Source organism: Drosophila elegans, unplaced genomic scaffold (assembly GCF_018152505.1).
Source record: "Drosophila elegans isolate 14027-0461.03 unplaced genomic scaffold, ASM1815250v1 contig_349, whole genome shotgun sequence".
Classification (NCBI taxonomy): domain Eukaryota; kingdom Metazoa; phylum Arthropoda; class Insecta; order Diptera; family Drosophilidae; genus Drosophila; species Drosophila elegans.
In genome coordinates, this window is record NW_024545729.1 from 890,984 (window position 1) to 913,145 (window position 22,162).

At 36.0% G+C, this 22,162-nt stretch overlaps 2 protein-coding genes across 3 annotated transcripts; one reads left to right on the plus strand and one right to left on the minus strand.

Moving 5' to 3' along the window:
- The first annotated feature begins 2,631 nt into the window (after positions 1-2,631).
- On the plus strand, positions 2,632-10,579 carry LOC108145286 (calcium/calmodulin-dependent protein kinase type 1). 2 transcript variants are annotated; one of them, XM_017270600.2, is made up of 10 exons: positions 2,632-2,854; positions 3,468-3,692; positions 3,764-3,898; positions 7,257-7,301; positions 7,580-7,654; positions 7,729-7,867; positions 8,335-8,599; positions 9,845-9,971; positions 10,048-10,135; positions 10,204-10,579. In XM_017270600.2, the coding sequence occupies exons 2-10, from the start codon at positions 3,577-3,579 to the stop codon at positions 10,432-10,434; spliced, it is 1,221 nt and encodes a 406-aa protein (XP_017126089.1). In that variant the 5' UTR covers positions 2,632-2,854; positions 3,468-3,576; the 3' UTR covers positions 10,435-10,579. The 2 variants fall into 2 exon arrangements, with proteins under 2 accessions (XP_017126089.1, XP_017126090.1); XM_017270601.2 differs by lacking the exon at positions 7,257-7,301 and having other exon boundaries at positions 2,633-2,854.
- Positions 10,580-14,696: 4,117 nt separating this feature from the next.
- LOC108145285 lies at positions 14,697-21,644 on the minus strand. The gene is made up of 8 exons (XM_017270599.2): positions 21,381-21,644; positions 20,098-20,616; positions 18,302-20,044; positions 17,289-17,402; positions 16,400-17,232; positions 15,550-15,937; positions 15,015-15,501; positions 14,697-14,951 (listed from the first exon to the last, which is right to left on the minus strand). The coding sequence occupies exons 1-8, from the start codon at positions 21,544-21,546 to the stop codon at positions 14,831-14,833; spliced, it is 4,371 nt and encodes a 1,456-aa protein (XP_017126088.2). The 5' UTR covers positions 21,547-21,644; the 3' UTR covers positions 14,697-14,830.
- Between the last annotated feature and the right edge of the window lie 518 nt (positions 21,645-22,162).

The following is a 22,162-nucleotide window of genomic DNA, read 5'->3' on the forward strand; positions in this document are numbered from 1 at the left end:
TGCCACACCAAACTTGTTCTTAATACATTTTTGAATACTGAAGGAATAAATCTGGTATATTTTAAGGAAGCAGGGAACTCACGAAACAGTAATACCGTCTGTACACAGTCACTTAAAAGAGTTGGAGCCAAAAAGTTGAACCGACCCATTCACACAGGCGCCCGCTGACGCAAAAATAGCTAATCGGCTTAATCGGCGAAATAAACAGACTTAAAAAAAGAAGAGAACACAAAATTTAATTTTCCCGCCAAGAAAATGGATATTATCGCAAAACTAAAAACAATTTTGACAAGTGGAAAGTTTTTCCTATGCTAATGATGTATGTACTGACGTTAAGACTTGGAAAACACCCGATTGCCGTCTAGATTATACTTAATATACTTAATAATACTTTTAAATACTTAAAAATTACTGAATTACAGCCGAATTTACAGCCTACTACTAATCGCAACAACGAGTTCCATCGATCTTCATATAAACTGGGACTGTTACACTGCTTATGCCCTCTTTCCACACAGTCCATCCGTTGGAAACGGCTGGAATTTTCAAAAAATGTGAAACTCCGATTTCCACTGTGGCTAGTTTAAACATAAACAAAGTCAACAGGTCGACCACCTTTTTTTATTTGTTGTTCAGCTCAGCTGAATTCGGAAAAACCGGGGTTTCACTATTTTCAAAAATCCCAACGGTTTTTCAGGGTGGACCGTTTTTGTTTATGTTTCAACGAGCCACAGCTGTTCGGATTAGCTGAAATCGGAAGGTGGATGTGCTCTGTGGAAATCGGAGTTTCACATATGTTGAAAATTCCAACCGTTTCCAACGGATAGACTCTGTGGAATGAGGGCATTAGCCGATGTTTTTGCGGTGCAGCCCTCTTCCCACGCAGTCCATACCTGAAAGGTCGTTGGGATTTTTAAAAAATGTGAAACTCAGACTTCCACAGAACAAATCATTAATACCGGAAAATACCAAAATTAAGCGATATTTCGATTATACCACGACGACAACAAAAAATTTAAAATCTATTTTGCATAAACATTAATGGAAAAAAAAGCAAGCGTAGAAAATTCAGGTGTCAGTGCCATAATGCATTTCTGCTGTATCTCTGGCAGGAAAAAACACACACATATACGGGGATTTTGGATCATTTTAAGAAACGGGTCGTTTTCATGGAAAAACTTCCTACGGTAAATAAATGTCAAATTTTTGTTGAGTTAAAATTAATATTTTTAATTTTCCGGGTTTTTTTTAAGGGAGCTTATGACATACTCGTCCGATTTGAATCAAATATAAACCGTAATGCTTAAAAAAAACCATTACTAAATATCGAAAAACTAACAAAAATAAATTTGAAAACAACTAAGTTATAATTTTTTTTTCATTTTTTCTCTGATTGTTCCTATGGGAGCTATATGCCATAGTCGTCCGATCCGGCTCGATGCAGGTAGCATGAAAACTGAGAGAAGTTTGCGTAGATACGGACGGACGGATGGACAGACGGACATGGCTAGATCGACTCTCCTAGTGATGCCGATCAAGAATATATATACTTTTGAGGGTCGGAAATGTATTCTTCACTGCGTTGCAAACTTCTGACTAATAGCCTGATTCCATTGCCGCATTAAAACGCATTTAGCCAAATGCGCATTTATTTACACAGGGAATCCCATAAGGCTAAATGCCGCATTTAAAATAAATGCGATTTTTAAATGCGATTAAAAACCATTCGCCCCGAAAGTTTTTAGAAAAAATACTGGAAAATACCGATGTTTAACGATATTTTGTTCGTGCCACCACTACAACAGCTGTTTTCTATAAGCAAGGTTGGCGCCATTTTTGATGTCTTTTGAATATAAAATCTATTTTGTAAAAAAATGACTGAAACCTAGAGCGCACGCTGCAAATTCTGCTCGCAGTACCACAATGCTTTATTGCTGGATCTCTGGCATAAAATTACTTCCACATTTACGGGGATCCTTGCCTTTTTTAGAAACTGAGGTAGCCTCCATTGCAAACCCGTCATAACAACGCAATCAGCTTCTCTTCTTTGTCGTTCAAGTTGGCAAATGTCTCGGTCGCAATATGGATGTCCTGCTGAGCATTACAGAGTTTAGTAAACTCACTCATGTTCATTAATTTTAATTAATTTCTTTTGTATTTGCCAAAATTCAAAAGTAAACAAGCCCAGATCAGCTGTTCGTGCCACTCACATGTCGGAGTAGCATTAACTAAATGCTAATGCGCCAATGGAATCAGGCACATTTAAAAAGTCCACTAATGCGGCAATGGAATCAGGCTATAAAATATAATACCCTATGCAACGGTATAAAAAGGGCCACTACCCCGAATTATTGTTGTTGTTGTACGGAACAGCTGACAGAATTTTAGCAATTCAGAGACAATGTCGCTTATGGAATACCCAAACAATCAAAAGAGATCCGTGGCACCCAAAATTTGACTCTGTGCTGAAACATGGTTGGAAAAACATTCTTTCAGTTTCTATTTCATTATTTGGCGATGCCAGACAATTGATTTCGAGATGGAAAAAAAGACTATCGATAGATCATATTAGTGCCCAGTGTTTTCAATTTAATTTTAAAAATAGCTGAAAATTACGAGAAAAAAGCTGGTTTGGCAACACTGCAACAATGGTTGCGCCAGCGCCTGGATAAAATCAATAAATCGATACTGAAAGTAATTGTGATTTCTAGCGAGTGTGCTCTTTAAAAAAAGCATTTTTTGGCTGCACTGCACAAATAAAGGCAGGCCATATGCTAAGCCGGAAATTTAATACGAAATCGTTACTTAGCTGTCACTATGTTTGTGTTTTCTGTGTAACTACTGAACGTGAAAAGTACGTATGGCAAAATAAATGTAAAATACGATTTTTAAAATTTTATTGCGGAGGAAAACACTGACAAACACGATTTTTGATAATCAATTAAAGTCAAAATTAAACGAAATAATTGTTTAATAAGTTATAAATTCTAAGAATCCTGTGTATACCCTTGTATACAAATTGTGCAGTGACTGACAGCTTTTCGCAACACACAATTTAATATGCATTAGTTACAAACAACGTTAGCGGGATTTTTTTAAACACTTCTTGGATTAAAAAAAGTCCTAGGTCTACGCACTTAAACATCTTTAAATATTAAACTTAAATTCATATTAGGTTGAAATAAAACTTCAGAAAATACTGAAACATGAAAATATATACATATATGTACATGTATATTTATTGTGTACTCATACAGATGTGTACATACAAGTATTACAAGCGTGTTGTTTTCGACCACATAAGGTAATCAGCTAAAATTTAACCTTTGGCAGCAGAGCTCATTAGCTGATCAGAATTGTTTAAAGCCCCGAAACAAAAACAACTGCATTGCTTTGTGTCGAGTTACATTCATGCATATGAATATGCGGCTTTTGCTGATAAGGTTCATGTCATTAAATCTTTTTAGAAATCGGTGAGAAGTCCGACCAGAACTGTCAATGCGAGAATAACTATGCGCCATTCCTGCGCATTTTGACAGTAACCGTCTAAGACAAATCAAAACCAACTCCGCTAAAATGCCTTTGTTTGGCAAAAAGGATTCCGGCAAGAAAGCCAAGGCGAAGGACATTAAGGAGCTGAATAAACAAGTGTCAATCGAGGAGAAATACAACCTTCATGGGCTTTTGGGGACGTACGTATTAAAGAAGTTAACGTTAACGTGTTTCAACGAATAACCTCTTCTTATCCTACCCGCGTCCAAAGTGGAGCTTTTTCAGAAGTCCGCCTAGCCGAAAGCAAAGATACGCCTGGCGATCATTTTGCAGTGAAAATAATAGATAAGAAAGCTCTAAAGGGCAAGGAAGAATCTCTGGAGAATGAAATTCGTGTTTTGAGAAGGTGAGTTCAAAACAACTTTAGGTTGCCGATTCAGCTCTTTTTAAAGACCCAATCAACCACTCCCGACATCCAAAAACATTAAGGCTCGTTTTCTGGTCCTGACGTCGAAAAAATACCTTAAATTTTGAAGAAAACGTGATTTTTGCAGTTTAATACCTAATCGAGGCTCAACTAAGGACGAGAAAACGCTCTTTAAACTGGTGGAAATTTTTTTAAAGCACTTTCTATTAATAGTCTGATTAGCATTGGCTAAATGCCGCACTGAAAATAAATGTCCCGAACGTTTTTAGAAAATTTTCGAAAAATTAGATTTTTCGTTAGTGCCACGACTAAAAAGCTATAGGCAAAGAGGTTGCAATTTTTGATTGCTTCCAAAATAAAAAAGTCCTGCATAAAGATGATTGTGAACAAACAGCTAAGTTTATTGCTGTCCTTTGGCAGGAAAAAACCCCCACATATACGGGGATTTTCGCTATTTTTATGAAACTATGGTGGTCTTCTCAGCTGACCCGTAGAACAACACTATCAGCTCATCTTTGTTGCCGGGTTGGCAAATGTCAATCTAGCATTAAGGATATCCTGCTATGCATTAAAGAGTATCATAACCTCACTCATATTCATGATTTTTAATTAAGTTCGTTTGGATTTGCTAGAATTTAAAAGTAAACAAACCAAGATCAGCCGTGCGTTCTATTCAATTGTCAGTAAACAGTAAATGTTTCCGAATCAGCAAATCCACTCAATATCAAAACATAAAATGGCATCGAGAAATCTAAATATAGAAGTTTACAGCAGGGGTTCTCACGCCAATGCACAATGATCTCAATTGTTTTTGTAAATGCACAATGCTTTGGGAGATGTGAGGGCCGGCACAATAGATAAGCTGCATGCTGGGCACATTTTGCTATACACTAACAATTTTTTTATTCTTCCTTGCGGACCAATTCGTAACTGATAAGACCAAGGCAAGACAACAACAATGTTATTGGGTTTTTTTTTTGGATCGCCGAATTGTTTTTGTTGTTTTGAATCTACACCTTGAACCGCAAGGAAGAAACGAAAAATTGTTTGTATATAGCATATTTTTTCCAGCAAGATAACTTAGCTAAGCATTATGCATAGGCGGGAACACCTACTTTGGTAAGAAAACGTTTTTCAAATCGGGCTATTTGATGACGCAACCTAAACCCCAATTTTTTTGATGTGGGCTGTACTTTAAAATATGTAAGCTGAGTAACGGGCATCTAATAGAGAGAATCGATATAGACATGACTGTTTAAAAGCTCAAACTGAATACAAAAACCCTATCAACCCTATTGAATTTCCCAGACCTTTTCAAGTTTTCACTTCTGAAAGATTCACACGGAATCTAAATTCACTCTTTTAATTCTCTGTTAACTTCCGAAAAAATCTCACGGAAACTTTTCGACAAGCAATTGCCTGGCGTATTCAATTCCGCAAGCACAGAAATTAATTGATTTAAAATACTTTGCGATAAGTTAAAGGTGCAGATCATGTTTTTACCTTAATCTTTGATGTTTTAAAAACATTATTGCCTAACATTTGGTATATTATTATTTTGTGATTGCAACTCAGAATCGGTTCGATTCTAGACTTCGGCATTTTAGCAATTCCGCCGCCCCTGTTCTAGTTTCCGAACGAATTGATGGAGAGTATGTAAGGGTTGTCATGGTTCGAAAAAAAACAAGTAATTTCTTGGGACTTATTTTTAGGACGCTTTTTAGTGTTCGTTTAAATATGGTAAGATAGGCATTTAATCAAATTAAAATTTAAAAGTGTTTTTGTTGTTATTACCGCTTTATTTAATATTCTATTTGTGCGAAACGTATTTCGTTGACTCTTTTTTTTATTGCCCTCGGCAACTCTGATTCTCTACACTTCTTGCGAATATTTTACAGTACTGATTCCACAAGTTTCTAGCACTAGCTAAAAAGCGGCTCACAAAAATTTGAAAACTTGTATTTGTGGGATACCATTAATGTCAATAGGAGACAGCTGCCAGTCCGCTGAAAGGGGAATTTTTTTATACTCAAGGGAAATCCGAAAATTGCATCAAATTCTCTTCCGATTCAAAACCGGACCTGTATAGGATCAATCGGAAGAATTGTTAAATTTCGGTTTTTTGTAGTAACAGAAGGTCAATTAACTATTTATCATAGTATGAATACTTCGATTTAAGCCAAATGTGTTTGGTTTGAAAACTTGTTGCAATTCTTATTGTCATTTTCAAAAAAAAATATTTTCGCATGAAGCGAATTTTTGCAACCAAAATTATCCATAATAGACAGGTACAGGTACCAGGTGCTCTTGGTGCCAAGTCGGGAATATGAAATAGGAACTTATACCTAGTTCCAGAGCTTTGGCGAATAACTTCCGATATATGTGGTCAGGACAACTGTCCTGATAATAAAATTCTTCTCCTATAGACCGGAGCTAGTCGCTTTTGCACGATCGTTTCTTTCAGGCCAATCAACCAAGACTTGCCCGATTTATGAATATTTGCTTTGTGAGGTGTTACACTTTCACGACTTTATAAACTACTGACATTTATTTCTTCTGGCTTGCATTTTTCCTATGTCCTATGTCTATCTAATCTTTTCATGCAGTTTATTCGCGCATAGTAAATGCTATTAACATACAAAAAAAAACGACCTTAATCGTATTTCATAACGCGTGCACATAACGCTGATCGTGTAAAAGTCTCATTTAATTTTATTCATTTATATTTGTATGTCATATTTTACCGAGTTAAGATTACTTTGAAAAGCGGCTTCTTAAGAATTAATAATCTTCAGCATGAACAAATAAATCTAAAATGTCTGAATTAAACTACATTTAAGAAGGTAACACCAAATAAAGACAATTTTAATAGAATTCGTTCGACTTATAAGCAAAAGTTGTCAGGTGTTATCCATATATTTAGTTTTTCTTTTAACAGAAAAATTAATTTGCTGTTTGCTATTAAATTAAGTTATGATTCTCAAGAGCTATTGAAATGCTTTGGCCAAATAAGTATTTAGACTCCCATATTTTTGTATAACCTCAAGTGTTATATATACTTCGGCCTTCCAAAGCTACCTTTTTTATTTTATTTTTACTTACCGTTTAAAAAAAAAAGCGTTTTAGTATTATTTTTTTGATAAGAACGAAGAATAAATAAATTTATTCGGTTTTTAAAGAATTATTAAACGCTTACGGAAGGAATTATAAGCGAGTATTCACTGCTCAGAGCATGCACAAATATTTTTATTTTATTTCCATGGCTTGTTTTTATTGCTTTTCTTGTTTTAAAACTCTTTCCTGTTGTTTGCTTAATTTACTTTCTTTTCATGTTCAGGTTCAGTGCAAATCATTTTGATGGCAAATGTCCGAACGGAACGCGGTGAGTTCATATCCCGATCCCATTTTGAAGTAAGCATTTGCATATGTAAATAGAAATGATTAAATGAGTTGTAGGGCAGTGCTTAAAGAGACTCCGATCAAATTTATAATTTAGAAGTTTTTGAGAACATTGTAAGGAAGAGACAGGAATCTGTTTTTCCATTTTGTTATTTACTTAAAGGCGGTTTTGAAAAAATTTTAAAAATGAACATATTCCAATTATTTGAACATTTGCAAAGCTACACAAACAATATGAAGTGTTTACTACTTTAATTTCAGATTAACCCATCCAAATATAGTGCAACTCTTGGAAACGTATGAGGACAAGTCGAAGGTGTACCTAGTTATGGAGTTGTATGTGGTTCTAATCGATACTTTTTTCTAGCACAGAAAAGCTTCGCGCTTACTCTTGTTTTTGGATTTTTTAGGGTTACTGGTGGTGAACTCTTCGATCGCATTGTGGAAAAGGGATCTTACACTGAAAAGGACGCTTCTCATCTCATCCGACAGATTCTTGAAGCTGTTGATTATATGCATGAGCAAGGAGTTGTCCATCGTGATCTTAAGGTAAAACAATTTAAGCAGATAAAAAAAATTGTCAAAAAGTATATCTGCTACCAACATAAATTCAGCAAATTCTACATACTGCGGCACGGTGTAAGTAAAAGTGCCTGTATTGGTAAGATGATAAAATAATAGGCTGAAGCATACCTAGTGGGAAAAATTTAAAAGATGGGCTAGTTGTTTTTACAAAAATATATTCCTTACTCGATACGAATTTCATCATTTAATTTTCGGTATCTCTAGGTATTAGTTGCAAACTAGCGGGATACAATTTCATTATTATCTGTTAGTTAGCAAGCCCAGCAGATTAGCAGTAAGATTATCCTTTGCGCTAGGGCCTGGAAAAAGTTGTCCAAGAATTCATTTAGGGCGTATGGCAACGCTAGTCAATGTGTATGTATTAGTTACTTCTAAGTCGTAACTTTGCTAAAATAGTTTTTATAAAATCATTAAATTGAAATTATTTACAGCCGGAAAACTTACTCTACTATAGTCCTGACGATGATAGCAAAATAATGATCAGTGATTTCGGCTTGTCAAAAATGGAAGATTCTGGAATTATGGCTACAGCATGTGGAACCCCGGGATATGTGGCTCCTGAGGTGCTAGCACAAAAACCCTACGGAAAAGCCGTTGATGTGTGGAGTATTGGAGTAATATCCTACATTCTTTTATGCGGCTATCCGCCGTTCTATGATGAAAATGATGCTAATCTGTTCGCTCAGATTTTAAAAGGTATTAGTAAAACTCAAAAAAGGCGCTAACCCTATCAGTTATAGTTATATGTATATATGTGACCGGTACCTTTTTATACGAGTTCCTCAATGAGTAATAGCCCAGTCCCGTTTCGCTAAAAAGGTTAGGATTTTTGATGGATGGTGGACTGGTGTTTCCATAGAGCCACCATCCACTGTCCATCAAAAGTCACAGTGAACTGAATTCTTTGAGTTTCTATAAATGTTTCCTAATTTCTAGCTAATCCTCATTAGCATAATTGAACATTAAAAAAGTTAAGTTGATAAAAAGGGTGTTTTGGTAAAAACTTAGCGAAACCGCGGGCCTAATTTGCCATTCACTTGAAAATACCAATCAGTGATGCCACCTAGTTTGTTTCCAACTTCCAAACCTAGTACCAGCAGGTCCACCTCTTTTAGTCCGAATAAGAAAAGGTTTTTTATACAAAGTTTGTTGAGGCATATTATTTTTTGCAGCAAAAAAAATTTTGTAATTTTTTAATTCAACTAATTGCGTTCCTTTTATGGCAATGGTCATTCGGTACGCCGTATAATGCCATTATTTGAAGAAGAAAAATCAAACCAAGCCGAATACAAAATACCATAAATCCGGGGATTTAAAATTTGTTTTAGCCGGATAAAACAAGGTCCGAGCTTTCACTTTCACACTTAAACTACTAGAAATCTTGGGGCAGAAGACGAAGGTCGACGTAGATGCTGTGAAAGAAAATTTAAGCAATAGCGTAGGGGGAAGTAAGTAAAGTAAGAAAGGAAGAAGAGTCCGGCAAGCCGAAGTTTACATATCCTTGCAGCAAAGATTAATAATATTCTTTGAAACAACTAAATTTCTATTATTATCCGTATATCTTTATTAACATTGAAGATTTGATGATTTTTTGAATGATGATGGTTGGATTGTTCCTATGATATCGTTGTCCGATTTTAATAAAGCTAAAGCTAAATTATTAAATAATATTATATCTGAAGGAAAAAAGGAAAAAAAAAAAACAATAGGGATTTTTTTGATACTCCGATTGTTTCAATAGGAGCTATATAATATATTCGCCCGGCTTAATTTAAATTAAAACTGTTCTAAAGTTCTGAAATAATAATAATCCTTCTACAAATGGAAAAGAAATGATTACCTACAGAAAAAATGTCCCTTTTTAAGATCCCTCCTAGCCGTTGGATTCTTTACCTTTAAATTATGAATTAGATTAATTTGTTCATTTGTTTTCTATCTTAGGAGAATTTGAATTTGACTCACCCTATTGGGATGAAATAAGCGAGTCCGCCAAGCATTTTATTAAGAACTTAATGTGCGTAGCAGTAGAAAAGCGATATACATGCAAGCAAGCATTGGCACATGCTTGGTAAGTGTTACTTTTCTTAACTTCATAAATTTAAATTTGAATTATAGATTAACATTAATATACCCTGCTAAATTAGGATTTCCGGAAATGAGGCCAGTAGCAAGAATATTCACGGAACGGTGTCCGAGCAATTGAAGAAGAACTTTGCAAAATCGCGTTGGAAGGTTGGTTTTTCATATTATTATATATAAATATTAGTATTATTATTAAATAAAAATGTTTTATTTTTTAGCAAGCATACTACGCGGCGACAGTGATCAGACAGATGCAGCGAATGGCGTTAAGCAGCAATAGTAGTGCAAATCTTGATTCTACTAGCAATAGCAGTAACCAAAAAGACTCTACAAATCCAGCAGCTTCTGAAGCATCTATTTCTAATGTTTTGTCAGCACAGCAATCTGCACAAAGTCATGCACAAGAGGTCAGCGAGCCGGTACGCAGCACAAACGGAGCTTCGCAGTAGCAAAGTTGAATATCAAAATTATGTTACATATACGCTGTTTTGAATTACATTTTTGAATTTTAACGATTATCTAGTCTAGTAAATATGTCATATTTACTAATCGGATACATTTTTCAATCGAAAATACAAAAACATAACAAATGAATATGAGTACAACTGTACTTTCATCTCTTAATAATATTTAAGACACAAGGTTACTGCTGAACCCAATACACTGCTCAAACTCAATGCGACGTTTAAAATGCCGTAATAATTCGTAATTAAAGCACGGAATTTGATAATATTTTCGGGTTTCCCTTAGCATAATCGACTTTCCCTTCTTCCCAAACTTCGTTTGGTTAACACAAGCGTAAATATAATGCTGATTATGACATTGACATGAAATTTGGCCCAGATGTCATTAAGTCTTACGAATTCAAGAAAAAATAACTAGTCCGAAATGTTAGGTCCGTTTAAATTGTTTAAATTCAACACTCATCCTAATTTTTGCACACACTAGAAAGTCCCAAGAAAATACCTGTTTTTTTTTTGTATCATACCTTTAAATTACACTAGCCGAAGGTTAGAATATAACCGATTTTTGAAAAGGCAAATATGTTATTATTAGTTAAATTTATTAAGCAATAATGTTCTTTAAACATCAAAGAATAAGATAAAAAAATAAGTTGTCATTCATCGTCATTGTCATTTATCGCAAAGTATTTTAAAAGTAAGTAATTTCTGTGCTTGCCGATCTGAATCCGTTAGACAATTGCATGGCGGAACTTAGAATTTAGATTTCGTAAATTCTTTGGAAGTGAAAGCTGGAACAAGGTCGATAATTTCTATAAGGGTTTCCTTACTTCAGTGTATGTTCTTGCATTTTTGTTATATAGCTGCTGTACAAAAACTTGTTTGTACTTTACTTCAGGTGTTCATTATAATTTTCCAGGACTAAAGGCCTGGTAATCATTGATTAACTTTTTAAGACATTGGATAAAGAAGTCAGTAAGTCTAGTGAGTAAGTCTAAAACTAAACAAATAAATTCAATGAGTAACTATTTTTTTCAATATATTTATATTAGAATTGATCGTGCAAGCCTTATTGCATTAGGTGGGATTTTTTATCAATATATATATATTAAGATTATAAAGTGTAAGAGCACTACGTGGCATGCTTTTCTGCTAATTTTTGACTTTTCACAAGTCATTTCCTGCCCAAGAAATGTGCGAACTTCAAGGCTTTTCGTGCCTCAGTAATGTGCGACCGCTACAGAGCTAGTCCATTTGAAGGCTCTTGACATAACCTACAAAACGACGCTATGCATGACTAGTTTGGACATTGTGTTTAACAGTTATAGACGTGTAAACATAAAGTTCACTAACACCGAAATTCACGCTGTTTTAAAACTTTCCTTCGATGAAGGCAAATCCGATAGTGAAACGTTCCGTGAGATAAATGGTGTTTTGGGGAATGGTAGAGCTGAATAGGCCTCTCATGATAGTATCGATATATCGAACATTAGGGTTTAGAAACACTATCGAGGTTTTAAAATTAATAGTAAACGCATTAAAAATTATACATTAATATATTTGGCGTTTAAAAGCGTGTCTCGTGTGGGTGTTTATTGGAGTTGTCAGGGTGAGCCTCTTAAGGATTATTATAATTTCTCTCTTTATAATTTCTCTCTTTTTATAATTTCGTTTCTTGTGGATCTCGAAGAAATAATGTAACTTTTTTTTTAGTTAGCAATGGAGAATCTGCATTTTACTTGTGTGATAAAGCTTAAGGGGTTATATGGAGTAAAAATTTAAAACAAAAATTTATTTTTTTTTTTGTTTATTTTGTTGTGTACATATATTTAAGAAGCTACAACCAAATTTTTTTAAAAGGCGTTTCAGAGTGCTTGCAATTAAAAGTCAAACTTTAACACTCGTTTTACTCAAAATGGTGTTTTCAAAGTCGATAACCAACATTATTCGAAAACGGCTAATTTGATAGTCACAGATTTTGACACGATCTCGAATATATTTTTGCTTAATAAATCAAGGATTTTATTTATGTATCACATACGACAATATCAAGCGTAATCAGTCGTGGTCGAAGGCCAGTGAATCGTCCCAGACAGTGGCCAAACCGGGATTGATCGTCAGAAAGGTTTTGCTGTGTGTTTGTTGGTGTTTGGGAACCGGACACCCTGTACTCTTACTATGTTTATCTGATCTTATAAGCGCAGTTCGATGCGTTATCTATTATTATATTATATGTACAGTCACACGAGCGCATGAAGCGCAACTTAATTCATATGTATATGTAAGAGCTTTGACCAACTGCTTTGTCTTAGGCAGTATTTTTCCATTCATCTCGAAACGGTAACATGTTTACGAACTAATTCAAACTATTCTTCTATCACTCTGCCTATTCTTGTATTACTCTGCGAACCTAAAGTGTCACAATTTTGCTACCATCGCAACCGCAGCGCAAGGCGCGTATCGACCCTTTTAGAATGTTCGGTGAATGCAAATAAAGATCAAACTAAACAGTTACACTATTGGCGTATCATTTATTAACATAAAATTATTGGTCCTTCGAGCCGGATAGCCAGTAACGTGTTTGCATTCGGGTCATTTAATTAAATTCGAATTGTCAACGGTGATCTATAGATTCCTATATCTATAGAACCGTCTCCTAACCTCGATCGCCATGCGGAGTGTGATCCAACAGCGGGGCTTTTGCAAAAGTCAAATTACTCGGGCCTATAAGTAAGCCCTTAAATTCGTGGAAGATATTCAGTCAATTCCGACCCGGCTCAACTACAAGACAACTACTTGCGGTTCGTGCAGCTCACGGAGGAGCTGTACGGATCCGAGCCTGAAGAGGGTTGGGAAAACCCCGAAGATGGCCTTGATATATACAAAGAGAAACATTAATCAACTTATGCAATACTGAGTAATTCTCTTGAGGAATAAAAGGCGGAGGCCGTTGAAAATAATGCTGTACTGCTTACCGATCAAACCCTGAACGAGCTGAGTGGATAGTAATTGGTAATTCCCAATGCTATTCTTTTCCATCGGGATGATTTGTCGCATAGCGATTAAGATGAAAATAATTTTTGTTCGTTAAGTGAGTCTCTGATATAAGCATGAAGCCAATGTCATATTGGTATAAGAACTGCAAGAGCTCGTTTTTGTGCTGCGAAATGCCATTTGCATTCCAGAAAAATAATATTAGTAAAACCATCTAAACTGATTTTGGTTTAAGTAAAAGCTCCAAAAGAAAATGTTGCGTACGCATAAGCTTCTGTTGCGTTTTCTGCATTGCTACCATTGTGTTTGTTATAGTAACATACATTAATTTTAACTCATTTGGCAATTAAGAGGTAATGTCAGGACCCTGGTTCGATGTCTGTTGCTGCGTTATTCCTGCAGGACTTGGGAAGTTGTCGGCCTAGACCCTGAGCATATGCCCCGTTGTTTAAGCTTAGCGCCTGAGCCAAAGAAACTCCCGGCGTCGAGGTTGATGGTATATACGGTATGTTTTGTCGGCTTACTGGGTTTCGAGCTGCAGTTGTCTGTTGGGTTAGGCGTGATTTTAGCTCTTTGCAGGCAGGGCAGCCTCTGTAGTTGGCAAAATTGCCCTCCTTATTTACAGGATGTGCATCCCCAGAGGCAACGCGGACGGCAGGGTGCAGTACGTTGTCGTATGCCCATATTTCTGACAAATCGTGCAATGGACGGCCTGTTCTGTTTGTGAGGTTCCTCAATGGTGATTCTGCGGTGCAATTGGTCTTGAAGTTTGTGAATTGAGTGATTTTTTTTTGTTTGAAGTGCATATTGGCTGAGGAATTTTATTTCTATTTATTATATTCATGGCAATTTTGACATCAAAGCCGTTTTCTTTAAGTTCCGCTTTTATCTTATCGATCGGAACTGTTGATTCGATTCCTTTAATTACCACTTGTAGTCCTTTGCTACTTTTCAGTTGGTAGATAGGTAGGTAGTAATTTATTTTCCCGTTGTCCAAAAATTTAGCCACTGTTCATCATTTACTTGAATCTTGGTTTCATTTATATGGCACCTTTTATTGGACGTGACGTAAAATTTGTTACCGCATATTTGATCAGTTATTTTTTTAACCAGTTCTGCACATTACTTGGAGTAGTTATTTCAGTAGTTTTGTTAACTTTCGATGCAATATTTTTCTTCTTCGATTGTGGGCTTAGTTTCCTTTTCAACCGCACATAGTGATCGATTCCACTTTGTAATAAGGCAAACTTTTAACGTACATTATAATAATATCAAACATCAGTTTTATTAAGGCAAAAAACCCAATTGGTTGTCTAAGTAAACATTTCAGAAATAAAACTGTACATTATATAATTGTGGTATAATAAGTTCTTTTCAACATAAATGGAATTCACTTCTTCTTGTTTCGTTTTTTTTTCTTTTCTGATCCATGGACTCTTTTTTTTGTAACACAAACGCGACAGAACCAGTCATCATTGTCCTTTGGAGCAAAAGTAATACCTACACAGATCCTAAAATTAAATATTTTTGTAAGTAAATTTTAGGACAGCAAATTTGGTTTAGTATTATCATACCAATGGTACCACGCATCGCAGCCATCGCATCCAATCATAGCAGAACCATCGTCTACCTTTCCACATGCAGGGCAAATCCATATACGGTTGCCCTCGGCGTCAACATATGATGATGGGCGACTTGCTTCTGCAATTTTCGAGGTATCTTCTGAAATATTTGTGGCAGAACTGAAAGAGCCACTTCTTGGTGCGGACACTGCACTATTGGCTATTACTGATGAAAAGTTGTTTATTATCGGATTAGGCGTTAACATCAATTGCTGTGGTAGCAAAACTGAACTAGCCGAAAGCGTGGATGAAGCAGCGTTACTGTTATTAGAGTTCGACAACCAACCGGCTGAATTAGACGAAGTTTGTTGTTGACTTATCGGGATCTGTGTTGTCCGCGGAGCTATTTGGGAAGGTAACGGTATCACTGGTACGGAACTAGCAGAACTGTTGCTCAAAAGGGGTCCTGTGCTGGAGACGCTCAATAAATGTGTATCAGCTAAAATGAATTACATTACAAAAGAAATCGAATAACTACAATACGTACATTGTTTGCTCTTAGGCGGTCCGGTGACCAATGGGGAGAAGCGAGCTAGCTCTGGAGAATTTTCCCGTACACGCTCCATCTTGTCTACGGGAACTACAGTTGATTGTTTTTCGGTTTCTGTATCTGGCATGTCTTTTTCTTTTTCGGATATTGGAAATGGTGTGGATTTTGCACTAAGTTTCAGTGTTAGTTTTGGTATTTGATTTGGAGAGTGCTGTAACTTTGGAGACATTGCACAAGTGGCCGTTGGCGGCGGTTTTGTGGTCAATGGGCTTGATTTCAACACAGGTGTACTGACCAGTACACTTTGAGCAGTGCCAAGTTCAATGTTCTTAATTAAAGGCGCCCTGGGAAACTCCTCTGGTTCATCCGGTGTATGGGTTAAAATCTAAAAATATAATTATAACACTTTTAATAAAAGGTGAGAAAAGTTTTATATTGGAAGTCTGAGCCGAATTGAGCAATACACGTAAAAACAAACTATCTCGAGTAATACTCAATTGTATTATGTGATTATACCTATGGACTAAAATAAAGCTACACAAACAACCGCTGCGCTAGGTTAGGTAAAACACTAAGAAAGCGTCCTGTTGCTAACAGGAACAGAAAATAATGAAATCAAGTTTCGATATACATTGAACACTATATCAAAAAAATAAATTTTAAAAATTGTTTGACTATCCCTAACTGGGGGTTATTGAAGAATTACAACACAACCTCTTTTGGGTATGTCACAAATTTTTTTAATAGGAAATACTTGGAAAATTAATTATCTATTGCAAGTAAATGTTGCACGTTTGCGAGTGGCCCGTTAAAGAAACTCTGAGGCAATAGTGAAATTGTGACCAACCTGCTTATCCTTGTCTCTCTTCTTTTCCTTTTTCTGTTTTTTATCAAGCCCCTTCATTTTTCGATCAGTTTTATAAGACGTTATGCCGATCCGATCTTTTCTCTTTGCTTTATCTTTTTTATCCTTTTTTTTTTTAATCTTCCCATCTTTGATCTTTTTTAGCTTTTTATGATGCTTGCGCACTTTAAGATCTAACGTGGTTGCTCCAGTCGGTGTGATTGTAATGTCCTCGTAGTTTGAATATGTTGGTAAAAATTGCTGCTCCTCGGTAATGTTCATACGACTTGGTATAATTGGGCTTACACCAGATGTCGCGCCACCTGTCAAGCTACTGGATGGCACTTTATGGGATGAATATGCAGAACCACAATCCACTCTCGACAATGGAATAAGATCTGCTCCCCCAGCTAAACTAAACTTGTCGCCTCCCATAAAATTTGGCAAGTTAAATTGCGGAAATGCTGAAGGTGAAGGAGCTGCGTGAATAAAGTTTTTAACGTCAGGAAGGGTCAGTTTAACTGGTTTCTTAAATTTTTTGATTGATTCATTAGAGCTTGAAGGCAAGATATTCCTTAAATCCAGATGGGATTCATCTTCACATACAGATGTTGGCGGTGCAAATGGCTGTGGCTGTATCTGTAATAAGCTTGATCTAGGATGGCTTGGAGATGTTAATGGGGATTTTTTTTCAACCAACTGCCTGTTTTGTATTGATTCGTCTGAGTCATCGGAGACCTCGATCGGATCACCAAGATTTCCAGAAGCCTGTACTATTGGTTTTTTCTTAAATTTCGATGGAGCCAAATCATTATTACCACAAGGTACTGTTTTACCTAAAGTTAAAACAAGTTAGTATTAATTTATTAATTTTATTTACCCATAAACTTACAATCAGCCAATTTCATTGAGTCTGGAACCAAAGGAGCAACGTTGCAGTAGTTTCGATCCATTTGCAGATCCGTCTGGGTAGATGATCTTCGCAGGAACTGATTAGTATCAACATCTTAGATATGTAAATGAAAAGGAAAGTTAATTTAAACAAAGAATGTTATCAGGTTAGGTTAGAACTGTTGCCTAAAGAAATTTTGACCAAGCAATATACACCCTCCGATATCCCATGCCAATAATAAGTTGTTGTTATTACCCAACCAGTTGTTAAATGTCAGATTAGATTTAAGATCGAAGATCCGACTTTATGGCAGCACACACAAAAAGACGAAACTATAGTCCCTTACAGTATCATGTTTTTCCAGGTAGCCAATCGCTCTTATCAACGGTAAATTGCTAGCATACTGAAACCAACAAAGCCAGGACCATTTAGAAATTTTAACTTTGACTACGCGGAAAATTTTAAACTGGTTCGGAAAGTCAAAGTTATAATTTAAGTTTAGTCATCTGTTAATTTTTGTAAGCACTAAAGTACAATTCATTTCATAAATAAATATGTGGTTTAAAAGCTAAAACCGAAGTTAATCTCAAAATGTACCATACATTATTTTTAGGAAAAATTAAAAATTTTTTAAAATTATTTTGAAGAAATTTATGAGCAGTTATTATTATTTTTTTTTTTTGAAAAACGCAGAGATATCAATGTTTTAAAACTAAAACGTACAAACAAAATAGTTTTTTTTTAAGGTAAAGGTTAAAAAAAAGCGGAAGCTGAAAACCGCACCAGGTTTGACCAAATTTACATTGTTTATATTAATTTATTTAAAAGGATTTTGCAGTTAATAATGTAGTTTTGATTTTAAATAAATATATACTGTTTGTATAAATTTATCAAAATATTAAAAACCTTATTCTTATTTGATCGAAATACGTAAAAGGATTTTGCAGTTTACAATGTAGTTTGGGTTTTTAACACAAATACTTATCCTAATTTATTTTAAGAATTTGACGTACCAGAAGAATCTTTAATTTGTGGACATCTAGCGGCATCAACAACCGAACCATCTGGCCCCGGGAACGCTATGATCGGTGCCATACCGACTCTATTTCCAATATTGCCAAAACCGACCAGACCAGTTACAGCAGGAAAAAGCCCAGGTCCCGAAGGTATTAGGCCAGGTCGCGGCGGGAAATGCAGTAATGGAAGCAGCGGAACCATTCCGGCTTGGTTTCCTGGGTACATTGATGTGTTTGTTAATGTGCTAGAAACGGACATAAATGGATCTGGGCACGGTACAGCAATCTTTTGTTTCGGAGCATGAGTAGAACTAGTTATTGTTGAGCTTATTTTTTCGGGGGAATACACTTTGTTGGGGAATTCTTTTATATTTTCTGGTATGCCAGTGTCATATTTTGATTTATTTTTTTTTCTTTCTTTTTTGTCTTGTGCCGGAAAAGTTTGAAAATAGTCGCTAGAGACTTGCTCTGTATTGCACAGGTTAAGAGGCTCTGTTGGCATTGGGACGTTCAATGCATTTTGGGATAATAGCATTGAAGATGACGCTGGGAGTGTGATAACACTCGCTGACTTTTCCCTTTTTGCTGTTTCAACCAGAGTTTGTGATGTTAAATTCGTTTGTTTTAATAGATTCTTACCGCCAGGTTTGCGGCCTCGCTTTTTTGGCTTAACCGAATCAATAATAGACATTTCAACGTCTGCTTTAGGTGTGTGAGGGGTTTGATTCAATAAACCAAAATTGTTTACACTAGGAACGTTAATGTTCTCTGGATTCAGCCCAAGTGGAGGTGTAGGAGTTATAGTAGTCCCAGATGGAAGACTTATTAATGATGATCCGGATATTGTGCTTCCAAAAACACGTACCCCCATTCCGGGAGGTCCCGAAATGGCTCCACCATCCTGACGAGGAGTTCGTGGCTTGGAAATTTTCTTAAAGATATCCAACTTATTGCGTTCCGGTTCGCATGGGGTTTTCTTTGCTGATAATGATATTGGCGATTGTTGTATTGTGCCGTGCTGCGTTGGAAAATTTAAACTTTGCGAATTGTTCTCAACTTCCTTTATAAGCACAGTATCTTCAGTAGGTATATCAACTGATAGAGAATTTTCTGTATTTAAATTCGTATGTGGTGTAAAGCCGCTCATGGTTTGAGAACTTTGTAAGTAGCCAAAACTTTTATCGTCAATTTCAAGCTTAACCTCTTTTTGTCCATGCTTAGCCTGTTTTTTAAGCATCTTTTCTAAATGTATTTGATTAGGATCGGAAATGCTGTTCCCCCGATTTACTCGCTTCTTAGACTTTTTTACGTGTAGGATCTCACCATTTGAATGGTCAGATGGGTTCTTTGAAAGTTTTTGGTACATTTTCAAAGCCTTTCGCTGCGATTTTTCCTGAGTTTTAGCGAAAGCAATATTTGATTTATCTTTTCTGCTGAGCTCGTCTGTTAAATCTTGTTTCTGTTTTTTACTCTTTTTAGTTGTTGCAGCAGTCGATGCGGGTGATATTGATAGATTGTTAGAAGGTAGTAATAAGAAGGGCTCGGTGCTTTCATTCGTTAATAATGCAGTATTTTGGTTTTTGGTTTGGTTTTTGTTTTCTGCATTGTTGTGAGATATTAACTTTTTTGAGTTTGAGTTTATCGATGCTTCCTTTTCAGATGTAACCAACTTCGGAGAATAATCCGAAGGGTGGACAACTATCGACGAGGAAGGCGGTGCATCCAGGCCTTTATATTTTTCTAGAAACAGAAAACAAATGAAATTCTATAAAGATATCATTTTAAGTTCGTACCAATTATGTCCGGTATGAAAGCTTCTGGCAGTTTCCCTTCGATAGCTGGACTGATAAATCCGCCTGTTGTCATTACCACGCTGCTCATTTCTCGGACTGAGCGACCAGTATCCGAGTCAAAGGCATTTGACGGAAAATTAACCACAGCGTTGGGAGAAAGGGAATCAATTTGATTGTTGCCCAGTTTCTCTGCCGTACTTGTCACATCGAACTCTGTATTTGCCCCGTATTCACGTTTTTGTGAAAATTCCTTTTGAGTATCAGGTTGAATCTCCCGTGGCTCAGGGTCCTGCATTGGTGGCAAATACTCAAATATGTAAACAGGTCGAGTTAGGGTTTCTGCGCTTCCAGGCTTAAGAAAGTTCATATTTGATGCTTTTCGAATGGGGTACTGGGGAACATCGCGGGCAAACCCCACAGGCTCGACATTCCCAATGTAATCCAAAAGTTCTTGAACATTTATATTCAAACTTTTCATACTAAGGCGCGCGTCCTTAATACTGGGTCTTGTACGATTGGCTAAAACCATAAAATAAATTAAAAATTAAATGTGTATCACCTTTTATGATACCAACAACTTTAAGATTTGGCGATATTTTTTTGAAAATGAAAAAATAAACAAGGAAGGAAGCAAACTTCGGCAAACCGAAGTTTAAATACCCTAGCAGCTAATAAATTTTCGATTTATATGCGGAAATGTTTAAAATCATTGAACCTTTGATGATTTTCAGCTCAATTATTCGATCATTTCTATGGCAGCTTTTTGATTAAATTAAATTAAAATCTTAAGTCTGAACTATCAAATTATTACTATTTTCAAAAGAATTTTTAATTTATTTTTCCAAATGTTCCTATGAGAGCCATATGCTATAGTCGTCCGATCCGGATCGCTCCGGCTTATGTGCTACCGTCAACAGAAATACAAATTTTGGGAAAGTTTTATGCAGATATGTAGCTTTAAAACTAAGAGTTTCAGTTGAAACGGACGGACATGGCTAGATCGACTCCGATGCTGATCAAGAATATATATAATTAATAGGTTCGGATGCCTCCTCCACTGCGTTGCAAACTTCTGACTGAAATTGTAATACCCTCTGCAAGGGTATAAAAAATAAATATGCACATGTAAACATTCGATAGACAAGCCAAATAAGAGGATCAAACACTTGAAATCATAGCAAAAACGAAGGTGTTTTTATTGGTTCCTCTATCGAAATTTGAGACATAGAAAGATGTGTACTGTTCTTACTTTGTTATGCGTTTGTTTCTTTAACTAAACTTACCGTGCTCCATATGCCCATGGAGGTCTCGGGCAAACTCCTGCGTAAATTTTTGCATTACATCTTGTAACAACTCCAAGGGTGCACTCAGTGTGCTGCTGTAACCAATAGTTTGTGCTATCTGCGCAATAACAACAAGAGTAAGGTCTGAAGAATATTTTTCTGCCATTGTTTTTCTTCAACATTTATTTTTATATGTACACTATTTTTTCTGATTTGAGAATTATCAGCGTTAGTGGTAGAGCTGGACATCGATGGCACTATCGAGGTATCGAATTTTTACCTTTCTGAGCCACCATCGATAGCTTTTTAGTCGCTATCGATGCATCACCATTGCCGCATTATAGGGAATTTCCACAGAGATCCATCCACCTTCCACCATCCGTTTTTATCGCATTTATTTTAAATGTGTATAAAAATGCGCATTAATCTAAATGCGTTTTAATGCGCCAATGGAATCTGGCTATAGCTTATATATGAGTACAAAATGTTCAATAGCCTGATTCCACTGCCGAATTAGTGCACATTTTAAATGTGCCTGATTCTATTGGCGCACTACCATTAAGCTATTGCTATTCCGACATGTGAGTGGCATGAACTGCTGATATGGGTTTGTTTACTTTTCAATTGTCGCAAATCAAAAGGAAATGAATTAAAAATCATTAATATGAGCAAGTTTTACGGATATCTTTAGTGCCCAACAAGACATCAATTTGCCAACTTGGGTGACAAGAAAGGGAAGCTGATGGTGTTTTTTGACGAGTTTGCAAAGGAGAGCACTACAG

Excerpts from the sequence above, each read along its gene's own strand:
- LOC108145286 (XM_017270600.2), top strand. The coding sequence starts at position 3,577 with ATGCCTTTGTTTGGCAAAAAGGATTCCGGCAAGAAAGCCAAGGCGAAG. Across the intron at positions 7,655-7,728 it reads GTGTACCTAGTTATGGAGTT|GGTTACTGGTGGTGAACTCT; the intron begins GTATGTGGTTCT and ends TGGATTTTTTAG. Across the intron at positions 7,868-8,334 it reads TTGTCCATCGTGATCTTAAG|CCGGAAAACTTACTCTACTA; the intron begins GTAAAACAATTT and ends AATTATTTACAG.
- LOC108145285 (XM_017270599.2), bottom strand. The coding sequence starts at position 21,546 with ATGGCAGAAAAATATTCTTCAGACCTTACTCTTGTTGTTATTGCGCAG. Across the intron at positions 20,045-20,097 it reads TTTCATACCGGACATAATTG|AAAAATATAAAGGCCTGGAT; the intron begins GTACGAACTTAA and ends TTCTGTTTCTAG. Across the intron at positions 15,938-16,399 it reads AGAGAGACAAGGATAAGCAG|ATTTTAACCCATACACCGGA; the intron begins GTTGGTCACAAT and ends TTATATTTTTAG.